General features: G+C 43.8%; 1 protein-coding gene across 1 annotated transcript in view; it reads right to left on the bottom strand.

The window, feature by feature from the left end:
• Window positions 1-15,089, bottom strand: part of LOC109909727 (ankyrin repeat domain-containing protein 13B-like) — a 35,586-nt gene that overhangs the window by 17,430 nt on the left and 3,067 nt on the right. The window contains exons 2-3 of the mRNA XM_020508742.2: window positions 6,404-6,539; window positions 952-1,076 (exon numbers count right to left, since the gene is read on the bottom strand). Coding sequence (XP_020364331.1) covers window positions 952-1,076; window positions 6,404-6,539 — 261 coding nt within the window. The remainder of the gene's footprint in view (window positions 1-951; window positions 1,077-6,403; window positions 6,540-15,089) is intronic.

The raw sequence follows: 15,089 nt of genomic DNA, 5'->3' as shown, positions 1-15,089 counted from the left end.
GCAACTCTTTGCACGAGCATTACCACTCCACTATGTCTCCCTGTCATGGCTTTTCTCCATCAGTACAGATACCAACATGAGCAGCAGCTACGTTTGGCTACATACGGACCTTTAGTGGAATTCCCATGAGAGAGTAACTGCTAATGTGATTGGATGTTAATTATTTGACTAGGCTACCTGTATTTGACATTGTGTTGTGATTTCGCTGAACACTAGATGGTTTACTTTTATTTTTGGCAGTGAAACGAGGCTTCTCAGGCGAGAAAAAAACCTCACCCAAATGTATAGCTCCATTGGAAAAAATAAAAATAAATAAAATGAATACATTTTTATTTGGCATACCCCTGACGGCATTGTTTGTACCCCTGTTGGTGGGGCATATTACTCTGTTTTAATGTTACTCCTTAATCGTTATGATAAATAATATGTTTTTTCTTGAGTGTACTTTTACCAAAGCTGAGATGTACTTTGCTCTGTAGCAATATAGGTGAAATCAGTTATTGACACAGACATAGTGGCGTAGCAGGAATGCTGTGAATCAAGAGGTTGTGAGTTCAAATCCCAGGTGAGGAAATGTTGAATATTAATTACTGTGTAAATGAACATGCACATTGTCAAAAGGTGTCAAACATGTAAGTTGAATACAATGTATGTTGAAAGCACTGTGTGCGTGTGACTAGTTCCACAGCCTTTTTTAAAGTAAAATGCCCAAATAAGAATTTCTAGTTGAATGAACATATATGAGACAATTTGAGCAAACACATCATTTTAAGTTTACTGAATTTTTGGGCCCTCTAAAAGTTTGAGCCAACTAAATGTTAAGTTCTGGGTATCATTTTGACCGAAATGATAAGTGCTAACGCAAAATATATCTACAAGTGTTTCCTAAATGCCTGTATTCTGACGTTGCTATTGTGCTCTGTACTTGTGTTCAGTGTCAGTGCCTCTCACCTGGTGCAGTCTCTCCAGGAGGACAGGGATTCCCGCCAGTCTCTTAGTGGTCCGCTGGTAGTCACGGTAATGCAGAACTAGACGCACCAGCTCCGGGTCTCGTGTACTGACTGCCTCCTGGAGCACTATGGGAGAGAGGAAGACAATCTTCACCATATGTATAGACACACACTCATGGGCCAGTTAATGGTTTGCAACTACAGACAGTGAGTCCCGTAGCCGTGGCTTGCTATATAAAGCAGGCAGACAGGCATTGAGGCATTCAGTTACTGTTGAAGTGAACATTAGAATGGCCAAACTAGTGAGCAAAACTAAGCGACTCCTGGGCTTTTCACGCACGACCGATTCTAGGATTTACCAAGAATAGTGCGAGAAACAAAAAACATCCAGTCAGAGGCAGTCCTGTGGGCGAAAATAGCTTGTTGATGAGAGGTCAAAGGAGAATGGAAAGAATCGGGCAAATAATGGTACAGTGGTGTGCAAAACGGCATCTCGGAACGCACAACTCATCGGTAATTCTCACGGATGGGCAACTGCAGCAGACGACCACACCAGGTTCCACTCCTATCAGCTAAAAACCAGAAGAAGCGGCTCCAATCGGCATGCGATCACCAACACTGGTCAATTGAGGAGTGGAAAAACATTGCCTGGTCTGACTAATCCCAGTTCCTGTTGCGTCAGAGTCAGGATTTGGCGTAAGCAGCATGAGTCCATGGTCCTACCCTGCCTGGTGTCAACGATACAGGCTGGTGGCAGTGGTGTGATGGTGTGGGGAATGTTTGATACCCTTGATACCAATGGAGCAACGGTTCCATGCCCCGAAGAATTCAGGCTTACCTAGAGGCAAAGGGGGGTCAGACCCGGTACTAGATGGGTGTACCTAATAAACTGTGTATATTGGACTGTACTGTGCTGTTCTGAACTATGCTATGCTGTGCTATGCTATACACAATACTACAATACCTTAAACTGGGTGGTTTGAACCCTGAATGCTGATTGGCTGACAGCCTCGGTATATCAGACCATATACCACGGGTATGACAAAACATTTGTTTTTCCTGCTCTAATTACATTGGTAACCAGTTTATAATAGCAATAAGGCACCTCAGGGGTTCGTGGTATATGGCCAATATACCACGGCTAATGGCTGTTCTTAAGCCCGACGTAAAGCAGAGTATATTATTGGCCATATACCATGAACCCCTGAGGTGTCTTATTGCTTAAGTATACTTGTCACCCCTGCTCCCGCTCTCCCTCTCTCTGGCTCGAGAGCCCCAGACTGCCTATCTTCACGCACACCTGTCCCCTTCGTTACGCGTACCAGCACCTCATTGGACCCACCTGAACTCTATTATTATTTGATTGCCTTCGCTTTATCTGTCTGTTCCTCACGTTATTGCCTGTCAGCATTGATTTCTTTACTTTGTACCATCCAGACGCTGGTCTTGTCCTGTTTTATTTCCGTAGTTGATTAAATGTTCTCCATGTACCTGCTTCCTGTCTCCAGTGTCGGGCCTTAGAGAATGCTGACACCAAAATTGGAAGCATCGGGGAGTGCTGGCGTTCCGTTTGGTGGTGACGTCTATCCAGGGCCCGCCGCCGATGGAACCATGGGTGCCTAGCCAGCTCGTCGAGCTTCCACACCCTAGCTGGCTCGAGAGGTTTCCTTGCACCGGTTGGCTCGGAAGGAGCCCATCCTGCGTTGGGCCTCAGCCAGATCATCAGGTTTTTTACACCCAGCTGGCTCCTCAGGCCACTACGTCTACGCCGGATCACCGGGCTTCCACGCCACAGCGGGATCGACGGGCTTTCACGCCTCAACTGGATCTTCAGGCTCCCCCGCCTCTGCCGGTTCGTCGGGCTTCTTCGCCCCAGCCGGCTTGTCCAGCGCCCATCCCGCTCTTCCTCTCTCTGGCGCTCGAGGGCGCCAGACTGCCTATCTTTACGCACACCTGTCCCCTTCGTTACGCGTACCAGCGCCTCATTGGACCCACCTGAACTCAATTATTATTTGATTGCCTTCGCTTTGTCTGTCTGTTCCTCACGTTATTCCCTGTCAGCATTGATTTCGTTACTTTGTACCATCCAGATGCTGGTCCTGTCCTGTTTTATTTCCGTAGTTGATTAAATGTTCTCCCTGTACCTGCTTCCTATCGCCAGCGTTGTGCCTTACAATACTATACAGGTCCCTTCCCAGTGCCACAGTCCTAAATCAACTCTCTGAGAAAACTCTGACTAACCAACTCTCTGAGGAAACTCTGACTAGCCTACCCAATCAATTTCAATTTCATTTTAAATTATCAATAAGTGCATTTAAAAGCAATTGTGCCTAATTACTTGATTAGATCCATCCACAGTGGCCATTTGGCTCACCATCAATCCACAAACAAATGGTTCCTATTTGTAGAATCCAATCACCTCCATCTATTTCTATAGAGATTCCATACAGTACATCCTTCCAGCCTTTAATTGTGAGTCACTATTAGACTTCTCCTAGTCAATTTATCTATGCTTTCACAGTACACATGCCTGTTGTGTTTTATGGATAATTCTGCTGAAAAACAATTTCCCCTTGAGGGTAGATAAAGTACTCCTACTACTACTACTACTCCAACTCCTCCTCCTCCTACTCCTACTACTCCTATTACTCCTACTCCTACTATTACTCCATCTACTCTTATTACTCCTCCTACTACTATTACTCCTACTACTCCTACTACTCCCATTACTCCTCCTCCTCCTCCTACTACTATTACTCCTACTTCTACTACTCCTACTATTCCTATTACTTCTACTACTCCTCCTACTACTACTACTACTCCTACTCCTGCTACTCCTCCTACTCCTCCTCCTCCTATTACTCCTACTACTACTACTCCTACTACTCCTATTACTTCTACAACTCCTCCTCCTACTACTACTCCTACTACTGCTACTCCTCTTCCTACTATTACTCATCCTCCTACTACTCCTCCTACTATTACTCCTACTACTACTACTACTACTACTACTCCTATTACTTCTATTACCCCCCTCCTACTACTCCTACTCCTGCTACTCTTCTTCCTACTATTACTCCTCATACTACTCCTATTACTCCTACTACTCCTATTACTCCTCCTACTACTCATCCTACGATTACTCCTACTACTACTACTCCTCCTACTCCTCCTCCTACTACTCCTCCTACCACTACTTGTACTAGTCCTACTACTCCTATGACTTACTCCTACTCCTCCTACTACTATTAGTTATACTGCTCCTCCTACTACTACTCCTACTACTCCTATTACTTCTACTACTCCTCCTCCTATAACTCCTACTACTACTCCTGCTACTCCTCTTCCTACTATTATTCCTCCTACTCCTCCTACTAATACTGCTACTACTCCTCCTACTATTACTCATCCTCCTACTATTACGCCTACTACTACTACTCCTATTACTTCTACTGCTCCTCCTACTACTACTTCTCCAACTCCTACTCTTCCTACTACTCCTCCTCCCACTACTACTCCTCCTCCTCCTACTATTACTCCTACTACTCCTCCTCTTATTACTCCTACTACTACTACTCCTACTCCTCCTCCTACTACTACTCCTACTACTCCTATTACTTCTACTACTCTTCCTACTCCTCCTACTCCCCCTCCTACTACTACTACTCCTACTCCTACTACTCCTCTTCCTACTGTTACTCCTCCTACTACTCCTCCTACTATTACTCCTCCTACTACCACTCCTACTACTACTCCTATTACTCCTACTACTCCTATTACTCCTCCTACTCCTCCTACTATTACTCCTACTACTCATCCTACTATTACTCCTACTACTCCTACTACTACTACTACTCCTACTACTACTACTCCTACTACTCCTCCTCCTACTCCTCCTCCTACTACTACTCCTCCTACTACTACTCCTACTACTCCTATGACCTCTACTACTCCTCCTACTCCTCCTACTACTACTCCTATAACTCCTATTACTTCTACTACTCCTCCTCCTACTACTCCTGCTACTCCTCTTCCTACTATGAATCCTCCTACTACTACTCCTCCTACTATTACTCCTACTCCTCTTCCTACTGTTACTCCTCCTACTACTCCTCCTACTATTACTCCTCCTACTACCACTCCTACTACTACTCCTATTACTCCTACTACTCCTACTAATATTACTCCTACTACTCATCCTACTATTACTCCTACTACTCCTACTACTACTACTACTCCTACTACTACTCCTCCTACTACTCCTCCTACTACTACTCCTACTACTCTTATGACTTCTACTACTCCTCCTACTCCTCCTACTACTACTCCTATAACTCCTATTACTTCTACTACTCCTCCTCCTACTACTCCTACTCCTGCTACTCCTCTTCCTACTATGAATCCTCCTACTACTACTCCTCCTACTATTACTCCTACTACTCCTCCTACTACTCCTTCTACTATTACTCCTCCTACTACTACTCCTACTACTACTCCTATTACTCTTACTACTACTCCTACTACTCTTATTACTCCTACTACTCCTATTACTCCTCCTTCTCTTCCTACTATTACTCCTACTACTCCTACTACTCCTATTACTCTTACTACTCCTCCTCCTACTACAACTCCTACTACTCCTATTACTTCTACTACTCCTCCTACTCCTCCTACTACTACTCCTCCTCCTATTACTCCTCCTACTACTACTCCTACTACTCCTATTACTTCTACTACTCCTCCAACTCCTCCTCCTACTCCTATTACTTATATTACTCCTCCTACTCCTCATACTACTACTCCTACTACTCCTATTACTTCTACTACTCCTCCTACTACTATTACTTCTACAACTCCTCCTACTACTACTCCTACTACTCCTATTACTTATACTACTCCTCCTACTAGTATTACTTATACTACTCCTCCTCCTCCTACTCCTACTACTCTTCCTACTATTTCTCCTACTACTCCTATTACTTCTACTACTCTTCCTACTACTACTACTACTACTCCTACTACTCTTCCTACTACTACTCCTACTACTCCTATTACTTCTACTACTCTTCCTACTACTACTACTACTATTACTCCTACTACTCCTACTACTCCTATTACTTCTACTACTCTTCCTACTACTACTACTACTACTACTACTACTCCTACTACTCTTCCTACTATTACTCCTACTACTCCTACTACAAGTTTTACTACTACTACTACTACTACTACTACTACTACTACTACTACTACTACTACTCTTCCTACTATTACTCCTACTACTCCTACTACAAGTATTACTCCTACTACTACTACTACTACTACTACTACCACTACTCTTACTACACAAATGAAATCAATCACATTTTATTGGTTACATACACGTGTTTAGCAGATGTTATTGCGGGTGGAGCGAAATGCCACCGTACTATTACAACCCATCCCTGTCTCACCCGTCCAGCCATTGCGGTTCTCCTTGCTGACGTCAGCACCATGTTGGAGGAGCAGACGGGCACAGTCCAGGTGACCCAGAGTGACAGCCAGATGGAGGGGAGTCCGACCCCGGGGGTCCAGGGTCTCCACGTCCACCTGAGGGAGAAGAGGAGAGAATTGGGGTCATTGTATGGTATGGTGTGCAGGGCTCATCTGGCAAGGAGAGAGATAGGGTGGAGGAAGTGTGGAGGAGAGAGTGATAGAAGGAGAAGAGACAGGTGATAATTGAGCTATCACATCCTCACATGAACGGAGCGCCAGTGTTCTAGACGGGTCGGCTTTATATAGTGAGTTACGCTGTAAGTGTCTAGATGTAACGTCTCTGTCATTCTCTAGAGTTAATCTATCTCTCTCGCTGTCTCAATTTCAATTCAAGGGCGATATTGGCATGGGAAACATATGTTAACATTGCCATAGTGAAGTAGATAATAAACAAAAGTGAAATAAACAATACAAATTAACAGTAAATATTACACTCACAAAAGTTCCAAAAGAATAAAGACATTTCAAATGTCATATTATGTGCAAATAGTTAAAGTACAAAAGGGGAAATAAATAAACATGGGTTGTATTTACACGTGGTGTTTGTTCTTCACTGGTTGCCCTTTTCTTGTGGCAACAGGTCACAAATCTTGCTGCTGTGATGGCACACTGTGGTATTTCACCCAATAAATATGGGGTTTATCAAAATTGGGTTTGTTTTAGAATTCTTTGTGGATCTGTGTAATCTGAGGGAAATATTTGTCTCTAATATGGTCAAACATTTGGCAGGAGGTTAGGAAGTGCAGCTCAGTTTCCACCTCATTTTGTGGGCATTGTGCACATAGCCTGTCTTCTCCTGAGAGCCAGGCCTGCCTATTTCAGCCTTTCTCAATAACAAGGCTAGGCTCACTGTACATAGTCAAAGCTTTCCTTAAGTTTGGGTATTCTGCCACTGTGTACTCTCTGTTTAGGGCCAAATAGCATATAGTTTGCAAAATGTTTTTGTTAATTCTTTCCAATGTGTCGGTCAAGTAAATATCTTTTTGTTTTCTTATGATTTGGTTGGGTCTAATTGTGTTGCTGTCCTGGGGCTCGTTTGTGAACAGAGCCCTAGGACCAGCTTGCTTAGGGGACTCTTCTCCAGGTTCATCTCTCTGTAGGTGATAGCTTTGTTATGGAAGGTTTGGGAATTGCTTGCTTTTAGGTGGCTGTAGAATTTAACGACTCTTTTCTGGATTTTGATAATTAGCGGGTATGGGCCTTAATTCTGCTCTGCATGCATTATTTGGTGTTACATGTTGTACACTGAGGATATTTTTGCATAATTCTGCATGCACAGTCTTAATTTGGTGTTTGTCCCTTTTTGTGAATTCTTGCTTGGTGAGCGGACCCCAGACCTCACAACCATAAAGGGCAATGGTTTCTATAACTGATTCAAATATTTTTTAGCAAGATCCTAATTGGTATGTCGAATGTTATGTTCCTTTTGATGGCATAGAAGGCCCTTCTTGCCTTGTCTCTCAGATCGTTCACAGCTTTGTGGAAGTTACCTTTGGCACTGATGTTTTGGCCGAGGTATGTATCGTTTTTGGTGTGCTCAAGAGCAACAGTGTCTAGATGGAATTTGTATTTGTGGTCCTGGCAACTGGACCTTTTTTGGAACACCATCTCTCTCTGTCTGTCTCAGCCTCTTCCTGCCTCTGTTTTGATACAGTAGCTATATCAGTCTAGTAGACTACTGCAGTGTGTTTGATGTAGGCTCTCTGCTCTGCAGTCTAGTTGGTCTAAATCAGCAAGTCTCTATGTCTAGAAATATGGTCTCTGGCTTGTGATTAAACAAAGTTCATTAGAGCACCTGGCAGGTTCCAAGGTCAAGAATAAACCAACCACACGCTGACATCCTAATGAGGGAGGCTGATAGAAGGCGACTGGGGTGCGTCCCAAATGGCACATTATTCCCTCTTTAGTGCTCTACTTTTGACCAGAGCTCTGTGGGGGCCCTGGTTAAAAGTATATATAAAGGGAATAGGGTGCCATTTGGGATGCACACAAGGAGACGCTCTGTGGAATCTGAATCTGCCTTACTGGTGGATGTGGAAAATGTATTGAAGAAATGACAACGCATGGAAATGGATGGATGGATGGATGCTGCTGTTGTGAGGGGAGGATCAGTTGTAACAGGGAATAAGGGCAATAGCTTTATGGTACACTTCCATCCGAGCTTTGCGTCTATTCATATTTGCATTGGAAATGTTTCAAATCACAAAGTACACACACTGTTGAGTTGTGTTGTGTGAGGGCTTGCGTTTTGGTTCACGTGTGCCCCAGTGCAGGTCAGTGCAGCCCCGATGTTTGGTGTTGGTGTGCTGAGTGTACTTTGCAGTGTGTTATTGTGGAGTGTGTTGTATAGTACATCAGAGGGATGAGGCTGGGTTGTTTTTCACCAGGAGCAGCCTCCCTCCTCCCACGTGGAGCCTCCTCATCTCCCCCGCTGCTCTCCCTCTCCTTCCAGGGGCCTCCCTGGGGGCCACGCCCTGTTCTGTAATTAGCAAGCACAGCGTTAGTGCTAGTGACGCCACCGCTTGATCGTAAGCAACAACCAGGGCTCCTAATCCCAAAGAGGGGGTAGGGGGACGCCGGAGAGGAGAGGAGGAATGGAACGGCAGAAAAACAGGAGGAGGAATCCACACAGGCACTGTCAGAGGTGAAGGACGAGGTGTGGAGGGAATAGAGGGAGAGAATAGAGGTGTATCGCTATAGCAACCAAGAGAAGAAGAGACGGGAGAGAGGGAGAAGGAGGAAGGTGTGCTATGCGTTGGAGCTGACTGGTTGAGTGGCGGCGGCTGCACTGTGAGATAGAGAGGGTGGTGATGGCGTAGGCTGTGGGTGTACTGAATAAGGGGTAGTGAGCGATTGATGTCAGTGTGGCTTTGTAGGGCCCTCCAAGTGGCCCTGGGGATTACTCTGAGGAGAGAGAGCGAGAGAGAGAGAGAGCGAGAGAGAGAGCGAGAGAGAGAGCGAGAGAGAGAGAGAGAGAGAGAGAGAGAGAGAGAGAGAGAGAGAGAGAGAGAGAGAGAGAGAGAGAGAGAGAGAGATAGAGAGAGAATAAGAAAGGGAGTGAAACTGGCAGATAACGGTGAAAAGTACATAAACAGCCAGAGCAGCAAAGGATTGTGGTAGTATATTGACGGCTGGTCGTTCGTTCTATCGGTTGCCAGAGACACGACCCAGTTGCTAATTATTTTTGTTCTGTATCTATGGACAGAACAAGTCATTTGTTCTAAATGTGTTATTGCCATACTGGCTGGCAACATTCTTATCCCTTGCTTTGCGTTTGTTTAAGCTGTTTTCTAGTGACATTTATTTGGGTACATCCATAATAATGAGCAAATGATCCGATTTCACCTAGCATAGGAAATGTGCTCTCTGTTGTTCAGAGGAGCTAGCCAACAACACAGCTATCTCAATCACTTCAAACTGAAGCTGAAAAGACTGCAACTAGCTGCACTTAATTTAGTTTGACCTGTTTTCTCTTGATATTTCTTTGTATATACAGTGCATTTGGAAAGTATTCAGACCCCTTCCCCTTTTCCACATTTTGTTACGTTACAGCCTTATTCTAAAATTGATTAAATAACTTTTTTTCCTCATCAATCTACACACACTACCCCATTTTGACAAAACAAAAACAGGTTTTTCGAATTTTTGCAAATGTATTACAAATTAAAACAGACGCTTGCTATGAGACTCGAAATTGAGCTCAGGTGCATCCTGTTTCCATTGAACATTGAGATTTTTCTACAACTTGATTGGAGTCCACCTGTGGTAATTTAAATTGATTGGACATGATTTGGAAAGGCACACACCTGTCTATATAAGGTCCCACAGATGACAGTGAATTTCAGAGCTATAACCAAGCCATGAGGTTGAAGGACATTTTTCGTAGAGTTCCGAGACAGGATTGTATCGAGGAACAGATCTGGGAAAGGATACCAAAGAATTCCTGCAGCATTGAAGGTCCCCAAGAACACAGTGGCCTCCATCGTTCTTAAATGGAAGAAGTGTGGAACCGCCCGGCCAAACTGAGCAATCGGGGAAGAAGGGCCTTGGTCAGGGAGATGACCAAGAACCTGATGGTCACTCTGACAGAGCTCTAGAGTTCTTCTGTGGAGACGGGAGAACCTTCCAGAATGACACCAATCTCTGCAGCACTCCAACAAGCATGCCTTTTTGGTAGAGTGTCTAGGCGGAAGCCACTCCTCAGTAAAAGGCACATGACAGTCCCATTGAAGATTGCCAAAAGCCACCAAAAGGACTCTCAGACCATGAGAAACCAAGACTGAACCAAGGAAACCTGGCACTCTCCCTACGGCGAAGCATTGTGGCGGCAGCCTCATGTTGTCGCAATGTTTTATGTGCATTATGTGTAGATTGATGAGGGGGAAAACAGTTTAATCCATTTTAAAATAATGCTATAATGTTACAAAATGTGGGAAAATGGTTTTTGGTTTGCTCAGATAAATTATTCAAATATTTATTATTCTGAATCTAAATGTTATGTTGCCTGTTTCTCTTTTTTTGCCAGGATAACACATACTGTAGATGGTGGACAATCTACTCTTACTGTAGTACTGACTAAATTTCTGAGACAGACAGACTGCCAGGTTTATACAAATTACACTGTTGAAAACGAAATGTTAGTCTAAAAAGAAATGTGAGATAATGTCTAGATGCTTTTTATAGTGGAGATCAAGTTTGTAAATTTGATCTGGGCTGATGAGACAGTGGACTGCGCAGTCAGATGGAACAGAGTAAATAGGCATGTTAACGTCCTAGATTTAGTCGGTGGTAACTTGTGGCATAGACACCGGCTGGAATGCGGTTTTAACCAATTCAGGATTAGACCCACCCGTTGTATGAAGCTAATTAAGTATAAGAGCAAATAGAAACACGACAGCAGCCACTTTCTCACACAAACAAACATGCAATCACGCACAGACACAAGTCCTCTCTCTCTCTATCTGTTAAGTAAAAATAGATAAAAGAAAAGAAATGTATATATTAAATAAGGAAACCACTCTTGACAAAAACACTGATAACATTATTGGTCAGTTACGGTATAGAACTGTCACGCTAAACCAATACACTCAAATGTAACACTTTTCTGCTGTGGTACAAAGACACACGGCACCTCTTAGTCCACACATCCTCATCCTCACGTCTTCACACTAGTGCACACATTAACCCTGAAACACAGTGGCACACTTACTCATTCGCATGTGATCAATGTGGTTCTGACCAACAAACAGCCCACAAATAGAGCCATACTATCCTGCACACAAACACGTACAGACCCACACACACAGGCCAGACATTAGCTGGAGTCTCAGTATAGATGCTGATTTAATGTAGGATCAGTTTTGCCTTTTAGATCATAATGAATAAGATTGGGGGGACCTTATCCCAGATCAGCACTCCTACTCTGAGGCACTTACAGAATCGACTGGCCCAGGTGGTTACAGTAAGGATATTATGTCATACTGGGTCTCCCCATTCTCTCTGCTCATCCTAATCATCCACTGACTGACTCGTAGTGCCTGCTCACTCTCTTTCTCTTCCTCATTGGGTCCATCTGTGGCTCAATCCACCCTTCATTCTTCCATCCCCCCTTGGTCCTCCGCTATCTCCCTCTCCTCCTCCACCCTTCCTTCCATCCCTCCCTTGGTCCTCCCTTCTCTCCCTCTCCTCCTCCACCCTTCCTTCCTTCCCTCCCTTGGTCCTCCCTTCTCTCCCTCTCCTCCTCTACCCTTCCTTCCATCGCTCCCTTGGTCCTCCCTTCTCTCCCTCTCCGTGGAAACTGCATAATAGATAGACATCTCTGTCTACTCCTGCACTCTCTCTGCTTTGCCTTAATGTTCTCTGGCAGCTACTTAAACCAACATCAATCATTTATTGTGAGACCAAAATATGTTTGTGGTGGGCGGAGAGGGCATGCACGAGAATCATGTGTGTGCTCATTGGGAGGGGTTAAAAGAATCAACCTGTACCCCTTATTTTCATTGTTACCCTTTTTAAATTCTGTAGTTACTATGCACAACAGTGATTGATCCATTTTCAATATGTGTTGGAGAGTTATAGCCTAGTTATAGCCAAACGTTGTATATGAAAACATGACAGCGCTTGGGATAATGTCTCTTTATGCAGGCCTTCTCTGTGCGAGTGTATGGTGTAAGTGGGGCGTATGCAAATGAGACCACACCATCAGATGCATGTGTGTGATCGGCTTATAGATATCTCGAAATAACTTAGATCATTACCATCCCTCTATCACCAAATGCAGGTCAGAGGAAGAAAATGAGGCCAGAGCGGGAGTTAGTAGTTGGAGCCTGACAGTCTGAGCCCAGTAAATTTGAGCGAGAGGGACGGCTGGGCAGAGGTGAGAGCAGCAGAGGGACTGAGGGAGGATGGAGGAGGATGGAGCTGGGTGAAATAACTCTGCCATGGTCAGTGAACCTGTCACAGGCAGGGTGGGGAGAGATATGTGATTCTCTCCCTCCTCCTCGATGACAGATGTGACAGCACTAGTCTCTGATACAACTGAAGAGACTCTAAGAGACTCTAAGCTCTCTCATACTTGCGGATGACGGTGAAAATTATCACCTATACATTTATATTTGGGATAATATTCAAACCAATGGCAAACCATTAGGCTACAGCCTTTAGTGTTTAATCTGAATCACCACTAAACCTCACAATCAGCTACACTTGTGTTAGTGTTTTATCTGAATCACCACTAAACCTCACAATCAGCTACACTTGTGTTAGTGTTTAATCTGAATCACCACTAAACCTCACAATCAGCTACACTTGTGTTAGTGTTTTATCTGAATCACCACTAAACCTCACAATCAGCTACACTTGTGTTAGTGTTTTATCTGAATCACCACTAAACCTCACAATCAGCTACACTTGTGTTAGTGTTTAATCTGAATCACCACTAAACCTCACAATCAGCTACACTTGTGTTAGTGTTTTATCTGAATCACCACTAAACCTCACAATCAGCTACACTTGTGTTAGTGTTTTATCTGAATCACCACTAAACCTCACAATCAGCTACACTTGTGTTAGTGTTTTATCTGAATCACCACTAAACCTCACAATCAGCTACACTTGTGTTAGTGTTTTATCTGAATCACCACTAAACCTCACAATCAGCTACACTTGTGTTAGTGTTTTATCTGAATCACCACTAAACCTCACAATCAGCTACACTTGTGTTAGTGTTTTATCTGAATCACCACTAAACCTCACAATCAGCTACACTTGTGTTAGTGTTTTATCTGAATCACCACTAAACCTCACAATCAGCTACACTTGTGTTAGTGTTTTATCTGAATCACCACTAAACCTCACAATCAGCTACACTTGTGTTAGTGTTTTATCTGAATCACCACTAAACCTCACAATCAGCTACACTTGTGTTAGTGTTTTATCTGAATCACCACTAAACCTCACAATCAGCTACACTTGTGTTAGTGTTTTATCTGAATCACCACTAAACCTCACAATCAGCTACACTTGTGTTAGTGTTTTAAACCAATGTCAAACCTTCGTTATGCTACAGGTTTTACTGTTAAATCACTCAAACTTTTAAGACGCATTATATTGGCAACATGCCTTTTAACCATTGTTGTCACTTGTCAGACCACCACAAGACTAATGTAATAACATGTATTACTTTGCTCAGTGATAGGAGACAACAGATGGTATTCTGTGTGAAGGGAGGAGGAAGTTGTGAATAGAGAAACACTGGATAGAGGAAAGTCCCCCACAATGCAAAGCGAGGAGGAACCTACTCCTATCTCTAAGGTAGTAACCTCACATTTGATCTCCTGCATGGAATAGAAGCTGAAAATACCCTGGTTTTGCATAATCGAATGACAACAAGATACCGTGGTTAAGCACACCAGTACAAAATGTCGGAACAGAAACTGGAATTGCTTTGGTGCAGTTTGTTCCAGGAAACAATAACATGACTATTGTGGAACAACTCTTTCCATGTCTGATCGTTGATATAGGTTAGGATATCACAAACAATGTCTGTGAACTGATGGAGAATTGGAGGTTGAATTCAGTACTAACCTCAGAGAGTTTTATGCATAGCTATTTACAACCGGTGTATGTGTGTGCACGCGTGTGAGCGTGTGCATGTGTGGTGTGTGTGTGTGTGTGTGTATGCGCATGCAAATATACAGTAAGTCTGTCCCTACGTTATGGTTTGCAAAGGCAGATATGGGCCACGAAGTACCATTCATTTCCTCCATGCCTTTTCAGGCACACAAATGCAACCCAATATTAGCAGGGACATCTTTTCAATCTTTAAGGAGTACTGCTGTCTGTTTCTGTCCTCTCTCTCGGTTAAAAGCTTTCCGCAATTGAACTAAATGTAGACGAATCACACCCCTATCCCTAGTGACACTGCACTGCTGCAATTAGCGTAGAGATTCACTGCACTGTAGGGGTAAGTAGAGGGGAGAGGAGATGGAGGTATGGAGCACCATAGAGGGGAGCCAGGTGGAAACTAAGATACGTTGGGTGCGGGAGGGAGAAACTGACAGAGGGGAGGAAGGATGTTGTGTATGACGGGTCAGGGTAATTTAC

This window comes from Oncorhynchus kisutch, linkage group LG18, assembly GCF_002021735.2.
Source record: "Oncorhynchus kisutch isolate 150728-3 linkage group LG18, Okis_V2, whole genome shotgun sequence".
Taxonomy (NCBI): Eukaryota; Metazoa; Chordata; class Actinopteri; order Salmoniformes; family Salmonidae; genus Oncorhynchus; species Oncorhynchus kisutch.
This window is presented reverse-complemented; position numbering and strand designations above follow the sequence as displayed.